The sequence below is a fragment of the Podarcis vaucheri genome, assembly GCF_965113315.1.
Source record: "Podarcis vaucheri genome assembly, chromosome: 6".
Taxonomy (NCBI): Eukaryota; Metazoa; Chordata; class Lepidosauria; order Squamata; family Lacertidae; genus Podarcis; species Podarcis vaucheri.
Window position 1 is genome coordinate 98,336,842 of NC_138764.1, and position 27,467 is coordinate 98,364,308.

At 39.8% G+C, this 27,467-nt stretch overlaps 1 protein-coding gene and 1 long non-coding RNA gene across 7 annotated transcripts in view; one reads left to right on the plus strand and one right to left on the minus strand.

Annotated features, from left to right (window-relative positions):
- The first annotated feature begins 1,368 nt into the window (after window positions 1–1,368).
- LOC309534359 overlaps window positions 1,369–27,467 on the plus strand; it is a 53,387-nt gene continuing 27,288 nt past the window's right edge. The window contains exons 1-7 of the long non-coding RNA XR_014220615.1: window positions 1,369–2,158; window positions 9,659–9,763; window positions 15,708–15,825; window positions 17,521–17,593; window positions 21,275–21,504; window positions 23,790–23,925; window positions 25,587–25,698. This is a non-coding gene — a long non-coding RNA (uncharacterized lncRNA). The remainder of the gene's footprint in view (window positions 2,159–9,658; window positions 9,764–15,707; window positions 15,826–17,520; window positions 17,594–21,274; window positions 21,505–23,789; window positions 23,926–25,586; window positions 25,699–27,467) is intronic.
- Window positions 4,611–27,467, minus strand: part of DIDO1 (death inducer-obliterator 1) — a 69,228-nt gene continuing 46,371 nt past the window's right edge. For 5 of the 6 annotated variants that reach the window (XM_082225748.1, XM_082225749.1, XM_082225746.1 and 2 more), the window contains 10 exons: window positions 26,946–27,426; window positions 26,207–26,366; window positions 25,558–25,674; window positions 25,304–25,411; window positions 24,208–24,343; window positions 23,372–23,918; window positions 22,021–22,174; window positions 19,453–19,542; window positions 18,145–18,340; window positions 4,611–9,739 (listed from right to left, as the gene is read on the minus strand). In XM_082225748.1, the coding sequence (XP_082081874.1) occupies window positions 6,444–9,739; window positions 18,145–18,340; window positions 19,453–19,542; window positions 22,021–22,174; window positions 23,372–23,918; window positions 24,208–24,343; window positions 25,304–25,411; window positions 25,558–25,674; window positions 26,207–26,366; window positions 26,946–27,426 (5,285 nt within the window). In that variant the 3' untranslated portion in view covers window positions 4,611–6,443. Of the gene's footprint in view, window positions 9,740–16,248; window positions 16,637–18,144; window positions 18,341–19,452; window positions 19,543–22,020; window positions 22,175–23,371; window positions 23,919–24,207; window positions 24,344–25,303; window positions 25,412–25,557; window positions 25,675–26,206; window positions 26,367–26,945; window positions 27,427–27,467 lie in introns of those variants that run through there. The other variant, XM_082225750.1, reaches the window with a different exon arrangement.

Sequence of the window (27,467 nt, forward strand, 5' to 3'; positions counted from 1 at the left end):
TATTTGGATGATGGACTCAAGGGCATCCTGATCAAATTTGCAGGTGACACCAAACTGGGAGGGGTGGCTAACACCCCAGAGGACAGGATCACACTTCAAAACGACCTTGACAGATTAGAGAACTGGGCAAAAACAAACAAGATGAATTTTAACAGGGAGAAATGTAAAGTATTGCACTTGGGCAAAAAAAATGAGAGGCACAAATACAAGATGGGTGACACCTGGCTTGAGAGCAGTACATGTGAAAAGGATCTAGGAGTCTTGGTTGACCACAAACTTGACATGAGCCAACAGTGTGACGCGGCAGCTAAAAAAGCCAATGCAATTCTGGGCTGCATCAATAGGAGTATAGCATCTAGATCAAGGGAAGTAATAGTGCCACTGTATTCTGCTCTGGTCAGACCACACCTGGAGTACTGTGTCCAGTTCTGGGCACCACAGTTCAAGAAGGACACTGACAAACTGGAACGTGTCCAGAGGAGGGCAACCAAAATGGTCAAAGGCCTGGAAACGATGCCTTATGAGGAACGGCTAAGGGAGCTGGGCATGTTTAGCCTGGAGAAGAGGAGGTTAAGGGGTGATATGATAGCCATGTTCAAATACATAAAAGGATGTCACATAGAGGAGGGAGAAAGGTTGTTTTCTGCTGCTCCAGAGAAGCGGACACGGAGCAATGGATCCAAACTACAAGAAAGAAGATTCCACCTAAACCTTAGGAAGAACTTCCTGACAGTAAGAGCTGTTCGACAGTGGAATTTGCTGCCAAGGAGTGTGGTGGAGTCTCCTTCTTTGGAGGTCTTTAAGCAGAGGCTTGACATCCATATGTCAGGAGTGCTCTGATGGTGTTTCCTGCTTGGCAGGGGGTTGGACTCGATGGCCCTTGTGGTCTCTTCCAACTCTATGATTCTATGATTCTATTTGGGGGGCTTGGAGGCCAGACTCGAATCCTGCTGCTCCTCTCGAGTAGGCCCGTTGGAAGCCAAGGGATGTGAGGCGTTCGGGAGCCGAAGCTTCTTGCCCCGTCGGCTTCGGCGGGCCTGTCCCTTAAGCATGAGGGGCTCGATCCAATCCATGTCTACTCGGAAGTAAGCGCCGCTGAATCCTGCGGGGCTTGCTCCTAGGTAAAGGGGTTCCTTGGAGAGATACTGGGCGCAGCAGCAGCAGCATCTCTCCAAGGACAAGATCCCCTTGGATCGTTGATCCAGAGCATCCCGCTCCCTATTGGGCAACACAAAAGATTTTTTTAAAAAAATAAAATAAAAACCGCATAAAGCCGTATAGAAATCACATCAAATCATAAATTATCCTCTGCGTTTCCCACAAGGATATACAGTACACTGAAAAACTAAAACAAAAAAAAAAAAAAACAAAAAAAACCCCCATGAATGCCGTTGCCTCCAATTGCAAAGGCAGGTTTCGCTTCTTGCACATCTGTTCATAAAATGGGATTAAACTCCTGGGATTGTAAACCCTAATTTGCAAAAGTCCGGCTACACATACACTTTTTTAAAAAAAAATCACATATTGCACCCTCCTTTGAACCATAACACATTTAAATATGACTTTTGTTTTGCTTAATTGCTTTGAGTATTAAAAAAAAAATTCGTTCCGTTTTGCTAGTTTGGGCTGGTCCTGAATCTCTAGGATAAAAGCCAAGAACAGTTCAAACTCATTAAGAGAGTTTTGAAATATTAAGCGGCATACAGCATAAATGCTTCTAAATAAATATATGCATTACCATTTATATTTACATAATTGTTACTTTTAAATGTTAAACTTCTGGAAGAGGCAGCTGTTCCACAATGAGGAAATGTTACTTAAGCTAAATTCTTTTCTCTTAAGTACCTATCTCCAAAAGAAATCACCTTTCCCCTTGGGTTTTCCTAGCCTAATGTTACAGTTGTTGCAAAAATAAAAGAACAATTTCCTCTCAGGACTTCCATGTATTATAGAATATATTACTGACATAATGCTGTCGGCTGCATCTAATTCTTTTGCTGGCTAGCTCACTGGGCTGTTTTGAAGATTTATTTTGTGGATTTTTGCGGCTTCTGCAAGAACATGGATAGCTCCGTTGTTTCTTGGTGACTCCATTTGGACGACAGTCCTATCCATACTTCCCCACCAAAGTTTGCTATAGCGATGGCTGGGTGGAAAGGTAAGTTCTAGCTTGCTGCAGTATCGCAAGACCTAATACTTGACAATTTGCAGGTGAATATGTGAATTGCCACTATCAAAATGTATTTGTGGTAATTTCAGCTGCTACAGTGTCCTGATGCATTCAGGCTGTGATGGCTACTGGGCAGGGCAGGAAATTTGCCACCCAATGCTTTACTGAATGATAAATGTACAGTGGTACCTCGGGTTACATACGTTTCAGGTTACAGACTCCGCTAACCCAGAAATAGTGCTTCAGGTTAAGAACTTTGCTTCAGGATGAGAACAGAAATCGTGCTCTGGCGGCGCAGCAGCAGCAGGAGGCCCCATTAGCTAAAGTGGTGCTTCAGGTTAAGAACAGTTTCAGGTTAAGAACGGACCTCCGGAACGAATTAAGTTCTTAACCCGAGGTACTATTTCTGGGTTAGTGGAGTTTGTAACCTGAAGCGTATGTAATCTGAGGTACCACTGTATGTGCAACAGCCCTGCTGCCTGTTTTAATCCTACATTCCCCTTCTACTAAATAAGAGGTAGCCAATTCCTGTAAGTCAGCTGTTTTTCATCGCTCTTTTGTGCAAGAAAACAAAATGTTTGAAATCTATCACAGAAGAACATACGTATCTTACAGGAGTGGCAGCTTGGCCCCGAGACCATGGGTGCCATGTGGCGTGCATGGCCCTGGCACCAAAATTTGTGGGTGCTCAGGCACCCAGGGAGTTGGCACCTATGGCATGGGGGATCAGCTTCTAAATCCAGCCCGCAGATGGTCTGGGAATCAGCATGTTTTTACATGAGCAGAATGTGACCTTTTATTTAAAATGCATCTCTGGGTTATTTGTGGGGAATAGGAATTTGTTCTTTTTTCTTTTTCAAAATATAGTCCGGCCCGCCACAAGGTCTGAGGGACAGTGGACCGGCCCCCTGCTGGAAAAGTTTGCTGACCCCTGACCTATGGTATTCAACCATGCCATTTTTTTCCAGCCACTCCCATCTCCTTTCCCCTCCCACTTATTTTCAATTTCCCCCTCTCAACAGCCTATCAGCATTCTACATACTCTGCCTCTTTGCACAGCTGTTGTTCTGGCTACATAAATGAGGGTGCTCAGATCTGGAGTAAAAGTACAGGACGAATTTTTTGAAGTATTTAGCCTCCTTTATCACTGCAGCAGTTCTGAGCAGACTTTAGGGACTCTTGAAACCATTGAATTCTTTTAGCTCGCATTCTGTAATCAAAGATCCATATCATATGCCAATGTGTCCCACCTTTGCTCTAAAAACTGTCATTATTGTTGGCAGGCAGTGGTGCACCTCCTCCACTTCCCAGCCCAATTTAACCATGTGCTGAGATATTCAGAGCAATATTCCATAGGGTTTGGCTTACACTGTGCTGGAATACTGGAATCTAGATTTTTGTGTGCCAAGATTTGACTCACCAAAGTAAACTCTCCATTTTCACACACACCCCCCCCCCAGTAATACAGGAAGGACACCCCTTTAGCTTCTGCACTGAACATGTACTTTCAAAGGACAGGATGAGTGGTGTAATCCCATTCCCTTCAACATAAATTCAGCCTAAACTTGGAGCTCTGCATACAGCTCATGTGTGTACCAAATTTCAGTTATTGTTAATGTAAAAGTACAATGGTCATGGGGGGGTACATTTCACACATCCTCTTTCAATAATAGGTTTACAAATGCCAGCCATCCCCCAGGTGAGGCTTTCCTAGCACAGTATCTGTTTTGTGAGTTACAGGTAGGTAGCCGTGTTGGTCTGCCGTAGTCGAAACAAACAAACAAACAAACAAACAAACAAACAAATTCCTTCCAGTAGCACCTTAGAGACCAACTAAGTTTGTTATTGGTATGAGCTTTTGTGTGCGTATCTGAAGTGTGCATGCACACAAAAGTTCATACCAATAGCAAACTTAATTGGTCTCTAAGGTGCTACTGGAAGGAATTTATTATTATTTTGTTTTGTGAGTGTTTGAAGTACCTTGATCATTCTCAAATATACTTTATGGCTACAGTTTTGTAGAGAAACGACATCTTTCCAATAAAGAGCACTGGGGGTTGCATCAATTGCTGCATGAGTGCAAGGGAAAACCTGGGTTCAGTGTAGTACTGAGAGGCATGACTGCTGTACTGACATGCAGACAGAGCACTGAGCATCATGTCACAGGACTGTTTGGCCAACAGCCAACCAAATGACCATACTTTTTTGTTGTTGTTAAACTATTTGAGTGATGTATTCCTCGTTTTACTAAGTGATCTCTGGCTGAAGAGCTCATCTAGTGGTTGCAAAGTCAACTACCCATTCCTCTTGCATCTTCTCAAAATAGAGATACCCTGTTCTGCAATCAACCATCCAAAGAAACTGAAGCATTAGAGTAGTGCATTTGGATTAATGTGGCAGATTCTGCTATCAGTTCCTATGAAAATTTTGATACAATGGCTTTCTTTAGATGTTTATTTGACTTACAGTAACAAAAACCTATGAAGTTCCACATTTAATGTACAGTGATATATTCTGAAATATAAAATACAATTTACAGAAACCCCTTTCAAATAAACCTAAACAAACACTTGATTTTGCATACTTTCATATATATCTAAGTTAGAAACATTTTGAATAGAAAAATTACATCATAGTAGATATTTATGTTCTACACTTCCTCTTTTTAGTATTTTTGCAAAAGAGTTTTGCATACAGGTCATTGTTTAAATCAGTTTGTCCTTGATGTTTAAAGTGTAAGATGTACCAATATAAAGTGTAAATCTGTAGTGATTTCTCTATAGTAGTGCTACTTGAAATGCAGATCTGAAAATGCCAATGTTACGAATCTATTTTTACATTTGCAAAATGTTTATAAAAATATCAAAGTAACTGCTCAACTATAAGTGAATAAATTCAGTTAAACTGGTAGGATTTCCCCCCATGCATTCTTTTGAATTATGAACTTGAAAGATACAGGAAAAGTAATAGTATACTGCATTATTTCACAGTGAAAAGCTCTCCTCTTTAAAGCAGATTTGTTAGTATCAGTTTTACTACTCCATTTTTTACACAAATATTTATTTCCAATGTTATCAAGATAGCCATGAATGTGGCAAGAACAGGACTGAGGATGTATTCTAGCCTAATTTAAGCACTTTTAAGCTCCACATATTTCAATGGGGCAATTATTACATACTTAAATGTCTCCCGTTGTTATTAGTAAGACTCAAAGGTACTTAACACAACTTGTCCAAATATTTTCCTTTAAGCACTGGAAAAGTCAAACTGCTTAAATTATCCATATTTATTCTGCACAAAGGATTAGATCTGCAAACTACTCTTTTTTCAGTCAGTCATCTGAACCATTTATAAAATGTTTTCCAATAAGTATGTTTTAAAAGTTTAGTTGCTTTGTATAGAGGTGTCATTAATTTTTAGTCAATTACACTTTTTGTACAAATTCAACATTAAAAACCTTAAACTAAACAGGAAATATGGTTACTTAGGCATTTTTTTGTCTTAGTTGAAATCTAACTCAAAATGCCCTCATGTAAAAAGGAAGATAATGAACCTAGAAGCTTAATGTTTATTATTCAAATACTCTGCCAGCTGCTAGAAATACTGCTCCCCAGCAATCTTTCTTTAAATACACAAAATCCTGCCCTAATTAGCTCAGGACAGAAATGTTGGGCTCTCCTGAATGTAGGAACTACTGTACTGAAACACCAAAATACTATATATTTAAGATGTAATGGTATGGCTTCTAAGATATTGTTTAAATTTTCATAAAATTACATTTCAAGTTAGTGGAAAACATAACTTTACATCCATAAAAAGCAATGTGCTCATTGAAGAGAGTTCCCATTTTTACTTCTGTAAATGGAAATTTAAAGACAAAGTAAGTAGGAAAAAAGCAACATTTTAGAACTGTAATGCTATAGGCATTAGTTTTTCTGTGTGGATGGAATATTGGATCCCCTGGTCCCAGACCCCTGGTCTAGCAGGCAGTGCAATGGTCCAAGGCTAGGGGAAAACAGTACTCAGGCACTGTGCCCATGCGGGAAAGGATTGTGCCTTACATATCTTATAGAGGGAGGAGGCGAACAAAATGTAGCAAGTCCAGCATGTACCTGCTTAATATATGAATATATGCATTTACAATCCAAAATCTCATTTGTGAAACAGGTTTTACCAAACTATGCCTAACGATCAGAATATACAATATGTACAAGTAATAAAGAGTCATGTTTTTCTTCCTCATGTGGCTCATTATTGAAGAATTATTATGTTTCTATGTCTGCTTAGCGGAAGAAGCTTCAGCATGTGATGCCCTTTGGCCACCAGTTTGTGTTTCTTGCTTAGAGTCCTTATCGAACTCCTTACTTTTACTCCGGTCCTTGCGATCTCTTGCTCTGTCTTTGTCACGGTCTCTATCTCTTTCTCTATCCCTTTCTCTGTCTCTACTTCGAGCTCGTTCTCTGTCCCTGAATCTGTCATAATCACGGTCTCTGCTTCTTGATCTGTCTCGTCTTCGGTAAGTATCTCCATCTCTGGTTCTGGCTCTCTCTCTGGTTCTTTCCCAGTCTTTCCCCCGTTCTGAATCTCTATCCCTGTCTTTGTTATAGTTTCTCTCTCTGTTTTTATCCCAGTCTTTTTCTTTATGTCTCTCCCATTCCCTTTCTCTCCCCCTATTCCAGTTTCTGCCACGGTCCCTTTCCCAAGCCCAGTTGTGGTCACGATCTCGTCGTCTATCATCCGTTACTCTATTTGATCGATTATCTGACTGATCAGACTGCTCTAGTATTTTTTCCTTATTACCTCCCTCAAATCTCTCTCTTTGTCTCCCTTCAAAAGTCTGAGCTCTATAGTCATTACTTCGGCCATCTCGAAAATCAGATGCTGACCACTGTGCTTCTGTCTCAGAACCCTGCCCTGAAGTATTAGAATGAGAGGCAGGTGGTCCAGTTTCATCCCACATCTCTTTCCTGTGCTGAGGTGGATGACTTGGAAGATCCAAGAGTGGTCTGGGGCTTGGCTTCATACCTTGCTGAGATTGTCCTGGAAAGTTATGTCTATTTGGGGGAGGTTCATTTTTTTCTGGAAATAGACCAGGTGCAGGTTTCCTTGGTCCTCCAAACTGATGTGGTGCTGGACCTCTCTGATTTGGAAACCTGGGTGGTGGGCTCCCTCTCCGTTCTTCAAACGGTGGTGGTAGAAGTCCTCTTGGTCCTGGCATATGACTTGGAGCAGGTCCTCTTTGTCCTTCAAACTGATTTGGAGGAGGACCTCTTGAACCACCAAAATGGTTAGGTGATGGACCTCTTGGCCCTCCAAACTGAGGTGACGGGCCTCCTCTTTGACCTTTAAATTGATTTGGTGGAGGCCTTCTTGGGTTCCCGTAAGGAAAGGGTGAAGGTCCTCTATTTCCCATAAACTGCGGAGGCTCAGGTCCTTCATATTGTCCAGGACCACCACTCATCTCATGATATTGGGGATCTGCATATTGGGAATCCCTGTGTTCCATGTGAGGTTCCCTATGCTCTTCAAATTGAGAAGGTGCAATTTCTCTTGGCCCATCAGGAAATGATTGTGAAGGGCCCCTATTATCACCAAAATGTGGTGGTGGTGGTCCATGTTGTGCAGAAAATAAGGAAGGGATAGGTGCTCTTGGGGCTCCAAACCTGTTGGGTGGAGGCCCTCTTTGTCCATCATTATTTGGTAGAGGATTATGCCCTTCAATAAACTGTTGTGGTAGACCCCTCTGTCCATGGAAATCTGGAGCACCACTCATTAATGGAGGACCGCTTTTGTGTCCAAGAGAAGAAAATGGGGGCCCACCTCTTTCTTCATCATTTTTAATTGTGGGTGACTCCATTTGTTCATAAAAGTGGCAAGGCTGTGGATTTCTTTGGTCTTCATAATGTGATGGACCTCTTTCTGTTTCAAAATGACCAGGAGCTTTCTCCTGAGATGGGAACACTGGGCTTGAGAAAGAATCCCTTGCTACCCCTGGAACATTTTTCTCTTGAGATTCATTTGACCAAGCTATAGACTGAACACTGTTAGGTGAAGAGAAAGTAGGGAGGAAACATGGATTGACAGGGGTGGGTAGCAGTACTTTACGAACAGGTGCAGTTGTAGATGTTTCAATAGAAGCTGGTTTATTTACAGTTTCCTGGTGAACCTGTGGGGCATTTTCAGGGTTGATAGTGGGCACATCTTGTTCAGACACAACAGAAGCTTTTTCACTAGTAACCCATGTATCTTTATGACTAGGATGAGGGGCAGAAATCAGTGTTTTATCTGCTTTGTCAAGTGCAGTTTGCAATGGACCTGCATAGCTGGGTGGAGGAATTTGTACTGTAGGCGATTCTATAACATGCTGCTTTACATTAGAGTCAGCACTTTCATTACACTCTGTTAGAATCCTTCTAGCTTGTCTGGGATCTCTACTTTGTCTAGGATCACTTCCCTGATTTAACAATTGAGTTTGACTTGTGGATGCAGGCAATTCAGATTTTTCAGTAGTTTGTTTTTCATGTTGGAATAGCTCATTTTTTGCTAGAGATGATTTTGGAGGTGGTGACATCAAAGCATCAGAAACTGAAAAATGAGCCATTGATACACCAACAGCTGCTCGTTGTTGCCTGAGGGCTTCTTCTTGTTCTTCCAGCTGTCTTTTCTGTTCTTCTATTTGTTTGTTTAATTCTTCTAACATTTTCTGTTGCTCTACCAAAGATGGTGGAGCAGATACATCGGGCACAAATGAAGATGATGCTGTCAAGGAGTGGCTTTTCGATTCTGAAAACATTTTATTAGGCAAATCATCAACAGTAACCTTTGCCTCTTCTAAGATAGTTTCATCTTCTGGATCATAGGCTTCATCTTCTTGCTCTGAAGTTTCACATCTTTTTTCAAGACCACTTTCAGAACTTTGCATTTCAAAAGCTTTCTGTGGAGCATACTCTTCCTCAGGATCATAAGGCCTGTCATCTTCCTCCTCTTCTATAGCTTTGTCTTTTGACATTTGTCCAAATTGCTGCACAATGGGATCAAGTATGGGAGCTGCTGGTAATCCTTCCTCACCAACAGTTTGCATTTCAGTCTGAGCACCTTCAGAATCCTTGGAAACAGGATCAAAAGATTTCTTTTTCCCGAAAAGAGTTTGCAGGATGTGATCAAGTGGTGTGGCTGATTTTGAAGATGAGGAAGCAGTAGAAGATGCAGTAGCTGTGTTAATTCCCAACACAGAAGCACTTGATTGTGCAACAGTGGCTGAGCTTCCAGATTTAATTGATGACAATATTTTTAACACAGAAGTTGGCTCTGGGGGTGGAGGTGGAGGAGATCCAGGTGGTGTTGTACTGACAGTTGTTTCTCCAGTATAGAGAGAGAATTTTGAAGGTTTTTTCTCTTGCTGAGAAGCCATATTGCCTTTAGGGTATGCAGATACTTCAGTTTCTTCCTGCAACTGAATCCTGCTTTTCTTTTCTTCCATCTTTTCAGTTTCCAGTACAGCTGCAGGTCGCTTAGTTTTCTGACAAATTACTAATCCAAGAATTAAGTTTGGACGTGCTGATTCAAGACCTGTAAGACAAAACAAGATTTCATGTAAGATTTTTTTTTTAAAAAAAATTAAGCTTGAAATCAGTCATTGCTAAGATTTGTAACAAACAATGTGAAAAATGTTACAGAACACTATGCATACTCTACTTAATGAACGTAATAATAATTAGTGGAAAACAGCACATTAAAGTAACTATCAGACTATAACTAAGTCAAAAACTGTATTTTCTTCTCAATATTACTGAAAAAACAATATATGCTTTTATGTAGTAAAACTTGATGATGATGATGTTGTTATCATCACCCTAACTTTACCCCAGACAGATACTCAAGGCTGCTTACAGATACAAAAGAAACAGCTAAAAACTTAGGGGAGGGGGAAACTATTTAATTCACGGCACCAGCCCTTTCCTTAAAAACAGTCAGTACCAAAAAGCCTGTTAGAATAAGAATGACTTCACCTGCTGTCCGAAGGACAGCAAGGAGGTAGCCAATTGAACTTCTCTGCCTATGTACATGATGCCTATGATGTTCCTCCATGGAGCATGTCACTTATCTACAAAGCACAACCCTTGCAGTACAGTCCTATGCCTACCCACAACCAAGTCCCATTAAGTCCAATGGTACTTACTCCCAGGTGAGCATTATTAATTTCTCATCCATCCCACAAGGTCACATGTCAGGTTACAGCAATGTAATGCACAATATTAATATCAATTTAAAACAAATGCAATCAAAATAACAGGGTGGGAACCAAAAATATATATCTCAGGTGTCAAAGGCCAGGGTAAAGAGGTGTGTCTTCATCATGCACCAGAAACTGCATTTTTAAAAGGTGCTGAATGCATCTCTGTGGAGAAGGAATTATATAACTTAGCAGCTGCCGCATAGTGCCCTCTCCCAGGCCATCACCACCCAGGGTGGCAGAACTATCAAGAGGGCCCTCTCTGCTGATCTTAACACCCAAGAGGATCTGTAGGAAATAAGGTGTTTTAGACACTGGGACGTAGTTTAGGGCTTTAAACACTAGCATGAGCACCCTGAATTAGGGTATGATGAGTTCTAAATGGAATCCCAGTAATTTGGCTGCTGTATTTTTTAACCAATTAACCTTTCAGAGACTGATTAGATTCTTAATAAAGAGTGGCTCTTATTATTATTAGTTACTTGTGGAATCCTCAAATTTAGGATTCCACAATATATAAATTATCAGAGGGTAATAGAAAACTGTGCATTTTTATGATTTCCAAATAATTAACAAATCAACAGCCAAATGTTGTTTCATTACCACCACCACTACCACCAGTTTTGCCAGTCCTACTTTCAGCAGACATACAAACATCTGATCTTTCTGTAAGTCATATTGATGGTTAACAAAGCACTGCATAATGACTGGGGGAAATATAGAATTACTCAAAGAAGAAATGGAACAGAGGTAATTATGGAATAGACTCCTGAGAGAGAGATCCAGCAATTTCCAGCTTAGTTAAATGTTTCAATAGCGATTTAACCTTACAAGGTTAGTATCACTAGGTCAACAAATAGAATATACACACACCTAGGCTTTTACCATTCATACTATTATATATGGAAAACGAGTAACAATAAAGCCCCTGGAAACCACTGTTGTTCTGTTTCATAAGGTTGCGCTTAAGTTTTACATCACTATACATACAACAGAGTTTCCAGCCCTAAGAACTGGACAGTCATGTAGATGAGTCTGATAATGCATTGCTTTTTCTTTCCTCAGCTCCAATTTTACTGTCCATTCTGCCCACTTTTGCAAACGTTCAGGAATATAGTTAAAGAGTATATGAATAATATAGTCTTAAGAATAGTTAAATGTCATGATAGCTCACACCCTAATAGGTTACAGTAAAACAGATCAAATATTAAGTAGTCCATTTCAATTTATTAGAAGAGTGCTAAGTAATGAGGATGAAGGATCTCATCTTCTGAGAATAATTTTATTTCCAATTTGCATTAAATGTATTATCATTTGGAGGAAGATAAGGGCAAGTACAATATTCAACTGATGCATTATTTCCAAATTTGTAGTCTTTTTATACCTTAGCTCTGCATTATATCCAATACTTTCATCTAGCAATCCCAGTGATTTAGCCCATCAGATGCCTCCCACAATCACTAAAGTAATAATTACTGGAGTGGCTACTACTCTGCATTCTGACAGTCAATACATTATATTTTAATTTTCTCATTTTAGTTGGTTGTGTTCAATTCTCTTTTGTGTGTGATCTTTAAGTAAAGCTGAAGTACTAATCATTTCCATTACTATTACTTTTTAAGATTTTGATCTTAACACTGATCATGTTTATTAACTTAAGGTGCCCTAAATATATTTAATAGGAAAAAACTTCACTTTGTTTCTCTTAAAATGAAGGAAGTTGGCATTTCAGTTGAAAAGTATAAATTGTTTGGCTGCTTAAAACGTAGCATGTGTTCAGAAAGTCTGCTGAATAAGGATAAAAACCAATGACTTAACAAATGTATTGCATGAAATAGTAAAGTACTTTTAGAAGACAAAATGTTTTAGAGCAGCAAAGAATAAATGTAGAATGATCATTACTAATAACTCCACATTAAAAAAAACATGGTTGTGAAAAATGTTTATTCTGACCTTTAAAAAAATTAGTTTGTAATTCCAAAGGAAGCTGTCAATTGCATCCCTTTAACTGTTCTGATTAATTTATCTTCCAGTCCTTTACACCATTACCTGGGAGAAATTCCCATTGAACTCACTGGGCACACTTCTGAGTGACCATGCAGAGAATTGTGCCTAATCTTTCATGGACAATTTGATCATCTTTTGCCTATTAATCTTACAAAGATCTGTGGTACTCCACATAAACTTTGGTGTTCTCAGAACAATCCACCTACACTTCTGTCAAGCTGTGTTTTCTCCTTCCATCACTTTTTTGACACTCTGAGCAGTTCTACTGTAATGCTGGCATTCAAAAGTGTTGTGTAGTGTTGAGCTAGGCTTACTGGGTTCAAACTATATATACTTATATTGCCCTCAAGGTGGCCAACCCAGTTTTAAAACCAATGGGGATGTAGGTGAGAAGTTACATGGAAATAAAAATGATTTTGCATTAGTTAACTACAATCTCTTGTGCATAGCTAAGAAGTATTAAATAACTGGTTATAAGCAACTAACCTAGTTAATTTAGAAAGGGTGGGCAGAAATGTTTTATAAACCAGCTTATAAATACAAACCCTATAAAATTTAAAACCACTACTTAAGAAAGCAGCTTCTGTGTGGCTGTTTAGCCTCTGTGGATAATGGAAACATGAAGCAAGCCAGGTTACAAGCAATGACTATTGGGGATAATGTGACAAAGAGACTATACTCTTTGTGGAGGCATAATGAGCAACCATGTAAGCCTATTTATTTATTAAAGTTTATCAATGGCTGCTACATGCCTCAGTGGCTCTATTCAACCTCCAGTCAGAGGCATTATGGCTCTAAATACCAGTTCCTGGGGATCTAAGGTGGGCACAGTGCTGTTGTGCTCATGGTCTAGTTTGCAGGCATCCCATAGGCATTTGGTTGGCCCCATTGAGAACATGATGCTGGTCTAGATGGGCCCATGGCCTGATTCAGCAGGTTCATCTTAGGTTCTTATAAGAGCCTAGTTAAAAAAATGAAAGTGTGTCCCAACATTTGTTTCTGGATGAAGGTTAAAAATATTGATTTTTTTTTTTAAAAAAAGCTAGTCCTTTAAAAAAACCACTAGTATTTTTTACTGTAAACTATATTCCTAGTTTGATCTGAATATGAATCAGAGGAAAGCATGTAAACTATATTAAAAATATGACCCCTAAGGGAAACTTATCAATTCCTGTCTAGTTGCTGCTGCCCGTATTATGAATTTAGGTAAGTACAGTGGTGCCTCACAAGACGAAAAGACTCCGTTCTGTGATTCTCTTCGTCTAGCGGTTTTTTCGTCTTGCGAAGCAAGCCCATTGACGGATTAGCGGATTAGCGGCTGATAAGCGGCTTAGAAAAAAAGGGGAGAGGAAAAAAAACCAGCAGGAACTCGCAAGTCATTGTCGTCTTGCGAAGCAAGCCCATAGGAAATTCGTTTTGCGAAGCACCTCCAAAACGGAAAACTCTTTCGTCTAGCGAGTTTTCCATCTTGCGAGGCATTCGTCTTGCGGGGCACCACTGTATATGGAGGCTTACTGTTTCTAAGAAATTAAGAAATTAAGACATTCATGTCATCACTCCCATAAACTTTTAAAAAGCCCTGAACGCTTATTTCTTGACAGAAAACCAATAATTTTTATAAAGCAAGTTTTCATAACAGATTTGTCACCACTGTAGGTGCAAACCAGTGCTGCTCATTAAGCAGCTGTAGGGCTACTTCAGTGATCTTTTTTACAGCCTTCTTTACCTGAACCTCAATACAGTCATACCTTGGGTTACAGACGCTTCAGGCTGTGTGTTTTCAGGTTGCGCACCGCGCCGAACCGAGAAGTACCAGAACGGGTTACTTCCGGGTTTCGGTGCTTGTGCATGTGAAGCACTAAATCGCGCTTTGCGCATGTGCAGAAGCGCTGAATTGCGACCCGCGCGTGCGCTGCAGGTTGCGAATGTGCCTCCCACACGAATCACGTTCACAACTCGAGCATCCACCGTAATGTCCCTTATCCATAATTGGAATTGGCAGCAGTACTAAGACTGGTTTACACAATCCCTCATTGTTAGTTGTGCTCAGCCTGACCAACAAGCGCCGGCTATCTAGTAAGCAGTATGATTATTATGGTTCCTTTTGAGTAAAGCAGAAAATGAATTTCAGTTAAAAAAAAAAAAAGGCTGTGGGAAGGGTGTGGTGCCCTGTAAATATTGCTTCTCTTTGGAGTCACCAATCATTTTGGACCAGTGAGCAATGTGCATATTGGAAAAGTTGTGGGGAATAAACACACGAGAGAGAGAGAGAGAATGAACAGCCAAACATGCACAGGACCCTATTTTGTTGACTAGAATTGAATGCTTTCTTCAAGTCTTAATTCGAGAAGCAGGAAAGGCTCTTGTAGGCACATGTGCACCTGAGAGTCTCATGTTGATGATCCGGACTGCACATAGTACTGTATTATAAATAATGCATCAAAGGTACAAGTGGTGCTTTTTCACTGCGAAGATCTTCCTTCCAATTACCAAGATACTCAATATTCTTCTTTTAATATTCTTCTAGCTTTGGGCTAGGGAATACCTATTGACTAAAATATTAAGCTTTTGCTGAAAGAAACACCAAGCTTCAATAGTGTATGGAGATGAGTTCTGCAGATATCCACTCCCGATTCCACCACTCAATGATTTCATTTGTAGATTTGAGAACATGCTAACTTCTTTGGGGGGAAAGAGACACTGGCAGTGTTTGAAAATATGTAAGTCAAAGTGGTCTGTGGAACAAAATAGAAAATCTTCATCAAGTTTCAGCATAAATGTCTGCAAGTGCTGAAAAGGTTTTTAGTGAATAGAACCTGATTCCAAGAAGGCATGCTTGTTGCAATTGTGGCAATTGCATGGGGCCATATACTTGAAGGATCCACCTAGGTTATCCCACCTCCCCTGCCCTGCATTAGTCAGTGTAGGAAAAGAAACAGTCAGATAAGAGACCGAGTGCTTCTTGGACATTCTACTGCTTAGCAGTGTCATGTATGTGAATCACACACATGGGACTGATGATGGAGGAGCTGTGATAATTCATGTAGGTTGGAACAATATCACTGCAGATTTCCTTGCGGGGAGTGGGGGCTGGGACAGCCATTCTGATCCATTTCCCATATTTCCATTCCCCATTACTAACTGAGAAGAAAAAGCAGGTAGCAATGAAGCTTATTTCACTAAACACAGAATGATTTAACTAATTACAACTTTTAACTCCTAAAGTTTAGTGACATTAACATGTTTCAGTTCCAGTACAAATTATGTTTTCTTTTTCTTTCTTGGTTGTGACTTCAGCTGAAGTGACTCCTTGTAGAACAGAAGTCTGCCATGCAGCACAGTCATCTAATGGTCCAGGCACAGAAGAGGTATTCACATGATGTACTCCAGCTCTACTATTTATGATCACCACTAGGTACGTCACAACCATTTCACCTAGAACCTCTGTAAACCAAACTTAGTCCTAGGTAAATCCTATGAAATTGAAGAGAATTAACTTCTAAGTAGATATGTAGAGGATTATACTGTCAAGCATATTGTAGTCTCTATCTTAAACATATCAGAGCAAGCGCTACTGAATAACTGATACCAACTAATACCGAAATACTTTAGGATATTTGTTTTGTTAAAATATTTTGTCCCAGCCTGGTAAAGCAACAGTCTGAAACCCAGAATTGATCCTGTGATACAGAATATATGTCTCAACTATGTGTGTGAATAACATTTTTAGCTGCCTAGCAGGTGTCACTATAAAATAAGACTTATTCTACTAACTAGACCGAGTCCAATACATGGTTACAGCCACTAAAACATCTGAATTGAAAGAGACAATGACCACTTTGCACAAAATACATTTTATTAAGATCATGTAATAAGAGCAGTAAATTTCATTAAAATATATGGATAGCAGATTTTATACCTCTCCCCGTACATGTCCGCGTATACTGAGAACTGAGACAACTTATCCGAAAAGGTTCTAATAGGCTTCATGTATATGACTCACCTCAAAAAACACACAGGAAATTATGATTTGGACTGTGTCCTCTATTTTTTTTTTTTTTTAAACCTGCTGGTAGAAGTATGTGTATGCTGTCATCAAGGAGGATTATGATGGGGGTGCTTTCAAACAAATTTCACATGCTTTCTGAGTTGTCACAACCCTATTAGAAGACTTCTCTTCCCCTGAACATTTAACTAGGCCTTCAGAATCAAGAGCAACGTGGAATCTGAAAAAATTGGTTCAGGCAGTCCATATTTTGAAATTGTGGTTCTTTTTTCAGATTCAAGTGGTTTGAAATAAGGTTCTTTGTTTATAGGATTTTAGAGTGTGCCCTATGTTAGTATGGTTTTCAGACGGTGCTCTAGGGATGCTTGGGTTTATCAAAAGCTTATGCGGAGTTCCTTAAATGACTGGTATGGTTTCAAGGAAGTTAGTTTGCTATAACCAAACCATGAAATGCACAGTTGTGGGGAAGTGTCAGATTTGTTACAACTTCTAAGTTGTAATCTCAGTTCCAACAGGCTAACAGCTATGCCTAACAGGCCTGTAAAATGAGTATGTGCCATAGACTTTTCCTGAGAATCCTCAGCAATATACACAAATGGAAAGGGGCTGAAGTTCAAGATTCAAAGTTACAAGAAATACTACTTTAGATACTAAAAGGAGAAAACCTCAGTTTTCTCTCCCCTACCCAGTTTGTTTGCCACAAACTAAAGAAACTGGGTGAAAGTCTTTTCTTCCAGTCAGAATGGAAATTTCTTGTGATTTATCCTGGAGCCGAAGAGAATTTCCTTACAAGCATATGTGCAGTATTGTGTGGTTATTTATTCAGAAGGACAACATACATAAATAGCAGGGTGACCTCTTAAGAGTACAGAAGCTCAGGAATATAGTATTGAAATAAACCATACCTTATTTCTAATCAGTTCTGACTAATTAGTATGCAGTATCTGTTTGATTAAAATCTGTTTTAGATAGAAAAACAGCATTCCCTCTAGAAATAAGACAGAGACTGTGGTTCTCTTCCCTGGGGCAATGAATCTATCAGTGTCAAGACAGCAGATGGACTAGTGTGTAACTACAGCTTATTTATGTGTGTGTCTCTTTCAGCTATGAAAGCTTGAGTTCCTTGGGACATTCCTCACACCACTGGGCGAACTCAGTTCTGAAATCTTGAGATCTTGTGAGTTTTTGATTGTAGGAGTTCAAGCACACCTATAATATAGTCTGCAAATGACCATCTTACCTTTCAACGTCAGTGATGTTCCGTGGGCTTTCTGTGTTTGCTTCTGTTCAAAGATGCTGACCACTTCTGCTCATTTGGAGCATGTCATGTTGCGTACCAACTTAACTAACCTCCCTGTGCCTTTTTAAAAGACCAAAGTTCTTGTAGTTATGTCCCCCAATTTCCCAAACTATGATTTGTATATAGCAGGCACGTCCAACTTCCAATAGGCTGCGATCTATTAAAAAATGGCAGTGAGCTACCCATTGGATTGACCAGAGTTGCTGAGCTTTTGTTGGGAAAGCATCAAAGTTGTTGAGCTTTGGGGGGGGAGGGGGGCATGATCCCGCGATCAACCAGGGACATACTGCAATCAACCGGTATATGGTACTTTTCCTTCCTACATTTATCCAGCTGAAGTGTGTGTTATGAATGATGTCTGGTATGGTATTTATAGTTGTAACATAGTAGGGCAGAAGTATTTGGGTTTCCTACAATTCATTGCTTACCTGGTCCCTCAAAGGGTAAAAGTTTGGATGGAATAGGATCCTTTGCACTGAGAGGAATCAAATAGAGGTCCTTGACATGTCTGTTGTTATTAGCAACAACACCAAATCGGCCACGACTGCTAAAATAGGAGTACAGAGAAATGTAGGAAGGCACCTCTTCTTCTGTCGCAGGATGGAAGCGGATCAAACATAGTTCCTATAATACAAAAATATAAAGGAAAAACACCAACCTATTGCTAAATAAATAGCAAGTGAGGGCAACATGGCATCAATGCACTTCACTTTTGAAGTAATAATTTCTGAATGATTCTTATTCAATTTCTATACCGTTCTTCATCTAAGGATCACAAGGTAGTTTACAAAAATACATACCATAATAACAAACGGAAGCAATAACACCCCCCTCCCACATACAGTTTTAAAAGCCATAAATTGTATAATTAGCCAAAGGCCTGGGAAAAGAGGGATGTTTTTGCCTGGCACTTAAAGATATGTAATGAAGGCACCAGGTTAGCCTTCCTGGGGATAGCATTCCACAAACAGGGAGCCACTGCAGAAAGGGCCTACTCTTGTGTGGCCACTTATCTGGACCTCTCTTGGAGGAGCACATGAAGAAGGGCCTCAGACACTCATTACAGGGTCTGCAGCAGTAAATATGGAGTTATATTGGTGATCCAAAAGATGGTGCAGCTTTAAAAAATGCCTTATTTCACTGCCATCAAATAAGCAAAGATTATGTAAAATTATCAATATAATTTTACTCTACATTATTTAAGGTTGCTGAATTTTTTTTATTAAAACACTTTTAGGGTTAGATCTAGTAAGGATTCTTACTCTGGTGGCTCATAGGAAGTCAGTGATAATTTATGCTGTGCTGGAAATTGAAATGTTACTAACACAGAACCGGTTGGGGCAGGGAAGAAGTGGTGAGAGTATGTGGAAGGGAAGTAACAGCCAGCAGGAAAAGCCATTATTGTATTTTGCTTATCTTAAAGAATTTCTGGTGCAAATTACTGACAAGAATCCAAACTGCTGCTGGGGTGCAGGTGGGTATGGGTAGGAGCAATTTTATCTTTTTATTTTGATGAATAGGCCTGTATGCCATGTTTAAAAAAGAAGTCTCCTTCACATTTCAAAAGAGACGTGTGAAAAACATTAGGAGTTGCTGCTGTACCATAAATTCAAACCAGCAGTGTCCTCCTCCCTTAGGTAGAATAACTTAGTTATATAGTTCACTGGATCCCATCCACAATTATTATTTCAAATAAAGTTCTTTCACCATTACCAAACAGGGTTTTTAAAAAGTACCTTTGACACAGATGATTTCAGTTTGCCAATATAATCCCATACCGTCTTCGGTGAGATCCTCCCTCCAATATGAATTGTATCAGGTAAATCCTAGATAAGAAGCATTACATAATGTGAGAAGAGGGCAGTTTGAGGGCAAAGTATATTGCCCCACACCTTCCAGTAAATAGAAACAGAATATAAATAGAAGCTACCATATTTTTCCATCTATAAGACGCCCCCATATATAAGAAGCCCCCTAATTTTGCAGCAACAACCAATCACCAGTCCACCCTTGGCACTATCCGTGTATAATACGCCCCCTAATTTTTGACTTTTTTTTTTAAAAAAGCCTAGTCTTATACATGGAAAAATACGGTATACTGTGATTTTACTGTAGCTATGGCCATTATGTTCACAATTCTGTTTATCCTTCCACTTCGATTTTCAAACTGCTAGCAGAAAACAGTCCCCTTTTAATTCCACAAACCACAGCTCATTCATATGTTCCTTTCTGAATCTGGTATGAGAGGGAGTACATCTCACCCTTGGGTACCCCTACTATAGTTTCTTATCTGGGAATGAAGTAAAATGTCTGACACTGTAGTAGGATGTTGCTTTTATTTACATGTTCTGTCTACATCAAGGGGGATAGGTGTCACAAGATCTTGGGAACTGATGAACGCAGTATTTGTATGGGTCAAACATGACTTTTTGTACAAGGAAAATGAGCTGGAAAGGCTGGCTACTGGTGTGCTAAGAACCTGAGGCTCACTCCCTCTCATATTAGGCTCAGACAGTAACATCTGAGCACTGTGAGAGACAGCTTTTACATAAAGAAGTAATTCTTTTGCACATTAAAGCTACAAAAAGTAGCTTTTAAAATTGTGACAAAACATTCCTAGCCTATTTTCATAGAGTAAAAATTTAATTGTCACTAAAACATGCTGTTGAGGCACAATGTGTTTATATTTATAAAGCTGTCTTATCTATAGTTGAAGGGGCAAACATATTTCTATTTGTTTGCATTAACCACAGTTTGTCTCAGAATTCAGCATATAAACATTGCTACTATATCATATTCATAGCCCACTGAGCCTAAGATCGTAACATACTTGTTTTCCAAACTAGGAGGGAAAAGGGTTATTCTTACACCCGTAAGTTTAGGCGTCTTCCTATCCCTGCTTCAAAACACAGGAAGAAAGATACACTAATTCCACTGACAGAATTTGTTGGTGCACAGGAATCAAAATTCCAAGCACCCTGTTCGTATTGACCATAAAAGGAGCACACGTAGGTTTTTTTAAAAAAAGGTTGAATACACTGAAGTATCTTCCTCCTCTAAGGCAGGAAAGATATACAGCTGTTTCAGCTACTGTTCTACTCACCACCTTCCCACCAGTTCTTACACAAACAATGCAGAGCAATACGTGAAATCTATTTGAATGTATGCAAGAACCAAGGTGGCTTTTCCTCAAATAATGGAATTTATGAACAGTCTGCGGTTGTTGGTTTGACACTTGATAATAAACTATACTGAACTTCCTTCCTATGTTTCTTTTTTGGGTTTAATACAGGAAACTGGGAGCTCACTGAATATTGCAGGCATCCCATGACAGTGGCAATCATCACTTAGTTAACAGTGTCACACTTCCTGGTTACTGTTCACTGTGTGTTCAGTTATTACAGATCACTGCTTCTCACCACCAGACCAAAATGAAAATCAAGAGTGTAATTAACAGAGAATGATAAACAGTGCTTTATCAGTTACTGATATGAAGTATTAATACTAAAAATGGAATATCCAGCATGCCATTTCAGTGCTCCTATTTTCCCCTTACAGTGGTACCTCCAGTTACGAACTTAATTCATTCCAGAGGTCCATTCGTAACCAGAAACCGCTTGTAACATGAGGCGTGCTTTCGCTAATGGCGCCTCCCGCTGCTGCCGCGCCACCAGAGTGTGACTTCCGCTCACATCCCAGGGCAAAGTTCACAACAAGGGGCATCTATTTCCGGGTTAGCAGAGTGCGTTACCCGAAGCATTCGTAAGGGAGACAGTACGTAACACGAGGTACCATTGTACTTACAGATCACCAAAACTATTTTGTTATTTTTTAAATAAATTGCTGTCCAGTACAATAGAGGTGGTGACCATTTTAGGTGCATCCAATTGACGTATGATCACCGACACATGGTCTTTTGGACCCAGAAGAAGACAGAATGGGGACATAATGGAGCAGGGGCTGCTTATCTGTGTTCCGCATACGCAGGGGCTGGGAACAGAAGCCCCGCATGAAATGGTTGCCAAGTCAATGTACACATTATCTATGTCCGATTTCTTATGCTACACTGCTACACTATTTCAGTCAGGCCACTGTCTGAACAGTGAGTTATTAAAACTCTTACCTAAATGAAATTTGAAAATGTTAATAGGTCAATAGGTCAATTTGCTTAGCTTTCAAGCTATCATGTTGAGTAAACATAGTAACATATTACATAGCTAACCTCTTACCGCAAAGCAAATTTAGTTAGAAATATGATTTTAGATATAGTTTACACAGAAAGCACAAGCACTTCAAAGTCGCACCTCACTGAGGTAGTCAAAGGATCCAGAGACAGGGTAAGCTTTGGTGACAAACTTGGCCACACTTTGCATGTTGATAAAGCCTTTCCATATGGTGTTAAGGCGAGAGAGAAAGACGGACGTATCTCCTTCTTGAGGGGACCGTATCTCCGACATACTGCAAAACAGAAAACCCAGGAGGGAGAATTGTGTCAAGAGTGGCTCTACAAATTGTATCTCTACAAATGCCCCTCCATCCCAGGCAACCCCAACATTTTTCAAATTCCACATCAATTGATCCTAAATCTTATGAAATATACTTTTAGTAAATTAAATTAATGGGCTAGAAATCAATTTTTAAGACTTCCAGCACATTCGGTGGAAGGCTAGTGATCACAAAAGACGGACCATTAATTTGCTAACCCATGAATAGAATTCCTGTTATTATTAGGGATTGAGTTGATATTTTAAGACTTGTGACCAATTCTCTTTTGCATTAAAGAGTGGGTCAAGCATGGAGAGACACTGAAGTTCATAAACCTGCCTTGAGTGAAGGCAGTGTGTGACCCCACGTTCCCCGGTTCTTACAAACACTGGCTCCTCCTGTGCATCAATGCTACTAGAGGTTGAGAAGTGTGCTACATGAGAAAATACGACTTGGCAAATCTTCAAAGTATGCAGAAGTAGTAAAAAATCCTCCTGTTCATGGCTTTGCTGTCCTTTCCTCCTAGTGGCTTCTGCGAGATTAGCACAAGTTATCCCTCCTTCACATCTTGAGGAGAGGCAAAGAATGATCCCTCACTGTCACTTAGCATCAGAGTACTTGCATAGCAATGGCAGCAAGGGTGTTTGATCTGAGCTTTTCTCCTCCTTGCACACTTGGGGGACAGCAAGGAGCCACCCACTAGGGGGGGAACCTAGCTATGCCCATTAACTTGCCCAGAAGAAGAAGAAGAAGAAGAAGAGTTTGGATTTGATACCCCGCCTTTCACGCCCCTTCAGGAGTCTCAAAGCGGCTAACAATCTCCTTTCCCTTCCTTCCCCACCTCCCCCACAACAAACACTCTGTGAGGTGAGTGGGGCTGAGAGACTTCACAGAAGTGTGACTGGCCCAAGGTCACCCAGCAGCTGCATGTGGAGGAGCGGAGACACGAACCTGGTTACCCAGATTACGTGACTACCGCTCTTAACCACTACACCACACTGGCCCCACCCACCTTGCCCCCCATTTTACTCACTCTGGGAAGCTTCCTTCCTTAGAAGGAATTTGAAGGCTCCCCCTGCACCTAGATACACACACACCACTGGGTTGCATGGTCCCCTTTGCACAATACCGCAGGCCTAGTGACCCTCTTGCAGACTGACACACACATACCTAACATTTAGGGATGGTTGAGCTGCCAAGTATCTTGGGTCCGATGATGATGATGGCTTCGTTAATATTGATTTTGGAGCTGCTACAGTATTTCTGGATATTTCCGGTTTACTTTCCCCTACAGAACCTTTGTCAGATGCCAGGGTGGGATGCAATGCAGTAGTCACAGTAGAAGCAGAGGTTGACAAAGTGCTCATGGCTGTTCTGGGATCCTTCCCAGAGACTGTCACAGTAGTGATAACACCGCCAGCATAAGATGTGGGGTAGAGAGAGCTCTCATTGGGTAGAGAAGATAATGGATTGCTTTGTCCTTGTGTTAAAGGAATGTAAGCTTTTTCTATGCTTGGCTGAGGAACTACTTCAGCTACAGATTCAACAACAGGTTCTGCAGCAGTCTCCATTTCCTCTTCTTTTGCAGCCTCCACTTCATCTGTTGGGGTCGAGCTTTCAAATTTTGACTTCATTTCTGGCTTTGGTTCCACCTTCTTAACAGAGGACGATTTTAGTTTCTTTGAAGCTGGTTCTTCATCAGATGCTGACATCTGACCTAAATGGTAAAAAAAACATAACATGTAACATTGTGAATCTGTGTCATTTCATGGACATGGTGCTATATTTCCCTTGGAGACAGAAAATCACTTCTTGCTTGTTGCTGTTTTAATTTATAGAAGCAAAAGGTTTATTTTACTGTAAGAAGAAAGTCTGGCCATTTGTACAACTGAGGCTCCAGCCAGATTTAGGTTTACTCAGAACAAAATTGATATGGTAATTTAAATTTCTGCTTTGCATTTCTACCACGTGGGTGTTCACACAGCCTTGGTAATCCCTGTGCATACCTGTACAGATTTTGCAGTTCAGGTCAAAAAGATGGGCTCGGTGTTGACTTGTTGTGTCCTGTAACATACTGCTGAAAACATCAAGAATTGGAGCGCTGCTTTTCTCAGGAGCTGCTCGATCTGCCTCTTGCTGCTCCTAAAAAGGAATTGAGGCAATGGTATGATTTGCTGGTATCAGGCTCAGGCTCATTTCAACTATACACATGCAAATTCCTGTAGATATGCACAGATTTTAAACCAAACATCCACAGCTCCAAAAAATAAAGCAATTGATACTACTAAAATCTAACATAACTTGACCTTTCAACAAGTGCAAGCTCATATGCAGAAAGAGATCCTTATAAGGTTTGCGTAAATTCATTACTGGCACCACAGGTTTCGTCAGCACCCAAGTGGGGAAACAGAAAGTGTGCTGGTCCCCTGTTTTGGGCAAATTAATTAATGTACGGGCAACAACCAATTGACATTCACACACGTGTGCATTGTGGTGACCCAGAAGTGGCAGGAAAACGGGGTGGGAACAAGCTTATGTGTGCTCCGCTCTCATGCACAATGACCCAAAACACAGCCATGCACAAATAAGGGGTTGCCTGTTTATCATTGGTCTCTTTGCAATAGGAGCCATGCCAAAGCAACATTCCAGGTAATAGGCAGTGTACTACAGTGTACAGTGGTGGGTGGGCTATTGGTTTGGTTTGTTCTTGTTTTCATCATGTTCGTTGTGGTTTTATTCTGTATTTTATGATGTGAACCACCCTGAGGTCTTTGGATGAAGGGCAGTATACAAATTAATAATAATAATAATAATAATAATAATAATAATAATAATAATAATAATAAACAATACTGTGTACATGTACCTCAGAATAAGTATAGAGTACTGCAGGAATTGTGCAGCGTGTGTGGTAAGCTGCTATAGAGCATTACTGGATTGTGCCCTCTAAAATAAAAAAAGGCAAGCAAGCAGATAAACTATAATTGAGATCTTAAAAAATGACATTTTAAATTATACAATATCTTCTTGTAAATAACTAAATTTTGGTAAATGGTCTATATAATTAATTGTAAACCAGTGCCTTAAGTGGCTTATACTTACATCTGAATCAGACACTGGTGGGGAATCTTCCATATTAGCATCTGGGATGGGTTCTTGTTTTACAGCAGACTTCTTGTTTTCAAAAGATTTACGTCTAGCTGCCATTACCTATGAAAACAATAATGCAATTTGTATACACACACAAAGTCAGTGATCTAGACTTTAATCATTAATCTGTAGTCAATTACCACATCATCTGGAATTGCTCATCAACCATCCTTACATAATAAACACCTCAAAAAATTATTGCTTACTGCTTTGGCTGGCTTTTCTTTCCATGTAGATAGCTCTTTGGATACGAGTTCTTCTGGCTTCATTCTTACAAGCCTTGACAAAGGAAGATCTTCCCTAAGAACACGATGGAAAAGTCCCTAAAGAGAGAGGAGTGATTTGAGGTGAGCAGTAACTACTTACACAACTAGCAAATGAGAATCTTCCAATACGCAAGTAAATGCTTTCGTCCAGTTCATGAATTCCTTCTAAAAGGTCTTAAGTGTAAATAGAATGAAATATTTAAAATACATTTTTTTAAAAATATTGCCAGGTTAGCAAAATATTAAGAGTCTACAACATAATTTGAAGCATGTCTGTATCAGGAATGGGCACAAACAATAGATGGGACTGAGCTTTCCACAGGCATTTTCTTCACATGCAGAATTTTATATATCTCTATCATATTCCCTTGCCTCTTTTCTAAACCAAAAAGCCCCAAGCTTGTTAGTTTTAGCCATTCATGCTTCCAAAGCCCCCTACCCCAATAAAATTTACAATCCTCTTGATTGTAAAGAAAACTCAAAGCAGTTTACAAAAAGAGCTATAAAATAAATGATGCAGTCAAATCAAAGGCTGTCCACTTAAAAAAAAAAGGCTGTAGAGAAGTCATTCATTCGCTTTCATACAAACCTGATTTTTAGGGTCCTTCAGATTGAACATAATGCTGCGATATTTACTCTTATACCGATTGTCTGTAGCCTGGAATAAATTAAACATCTCCTTTTCAATGTTCAGTGCAATCTTTCCCACCTCACTCTCTGTCATAGCCAGATCATCACTATCATTTACTCTGCCAAAAGAAAGAGTTAGGAAAGAAAGAAAAGGGAGTCAAAAATGACAGTACTGCTAAGTAACTTGATCTACCTACATGCAGGAAGAATCTTCAAGTCTCAAAAATGGCCTACTTAATTCAAGGATGAATTTTCCTTCTTTGATTCCCACTATCCACTGCTGCAACATCCTCTGAATATCATGTACTCAGGAGGATTGTTCTGCTGCTTAAAGTACTAATGATAGTTTGGGAAAACTGGTGATGAGCACATGCATTTATATTGGACACTGCTTATCTGTTTTGCGAATACCATGGGTTTTTTTTAAAAAAAATCTAGTTTTCAAGAAAGTAAGATTGCCTTTGGGGCCTTCTATTCTTGTTTAAAACCTTCAAGAAATGTTGACATTTACTAAGGTATTTCCTTCTCAGTCAAAAATATTCACAACTATTTTAGCACTAAACTTATTTCAGATACATTATCTAAAGTGCTATGAAAGGTGAAAAGAGATGAATATCACTGTTCACGCAGCATTAAATCTAATGATTATCCTAAACTATAGAGATTATTTTCACATAGCAAGTGCACTTAGTGCCTACCTTTTCCACAATATCTCCTTAAGGGATCTTCGTATATTTTGGCGAATTTGAGAGTTAGGCTGTGATTGACTAGCACTTGCAGATTTTGCTTGTGTAGCTGAGGAAGTTGTTGAAGAAGCAGAGGACACCATGGGCTTCCTGAGTCCTCCACCGATGCTTGAAGAGGAAATTGTTTTTTTATAAACTGAGGATGTACCATAGGACAAAGGTGAAGGCTTTGATGATGACACATTGCTTGATGTAGGTGGACCAGTTGAAAGTGAAGATTTCTTAGGTATCACCCCTTTGAAACCTGCAGCAGAGTATTTAATTGGATGCTTAGAACTAGTAAATATAGAGGGTTTCTTTAAGGGCAGATTTCTGCTTTGGGTAGACATTGCAGAAGTGGGTTGAGACGCTGCAGTAGTTGACACAACCATTTTCTTTGATGCTACTGAAGATTCAGCTGGCTTATCCTCATTCTTACGTTCCTCTTTCTGTGCTGTTAACAGGAACAAAACACAAAAAATTATATTTTTTGCA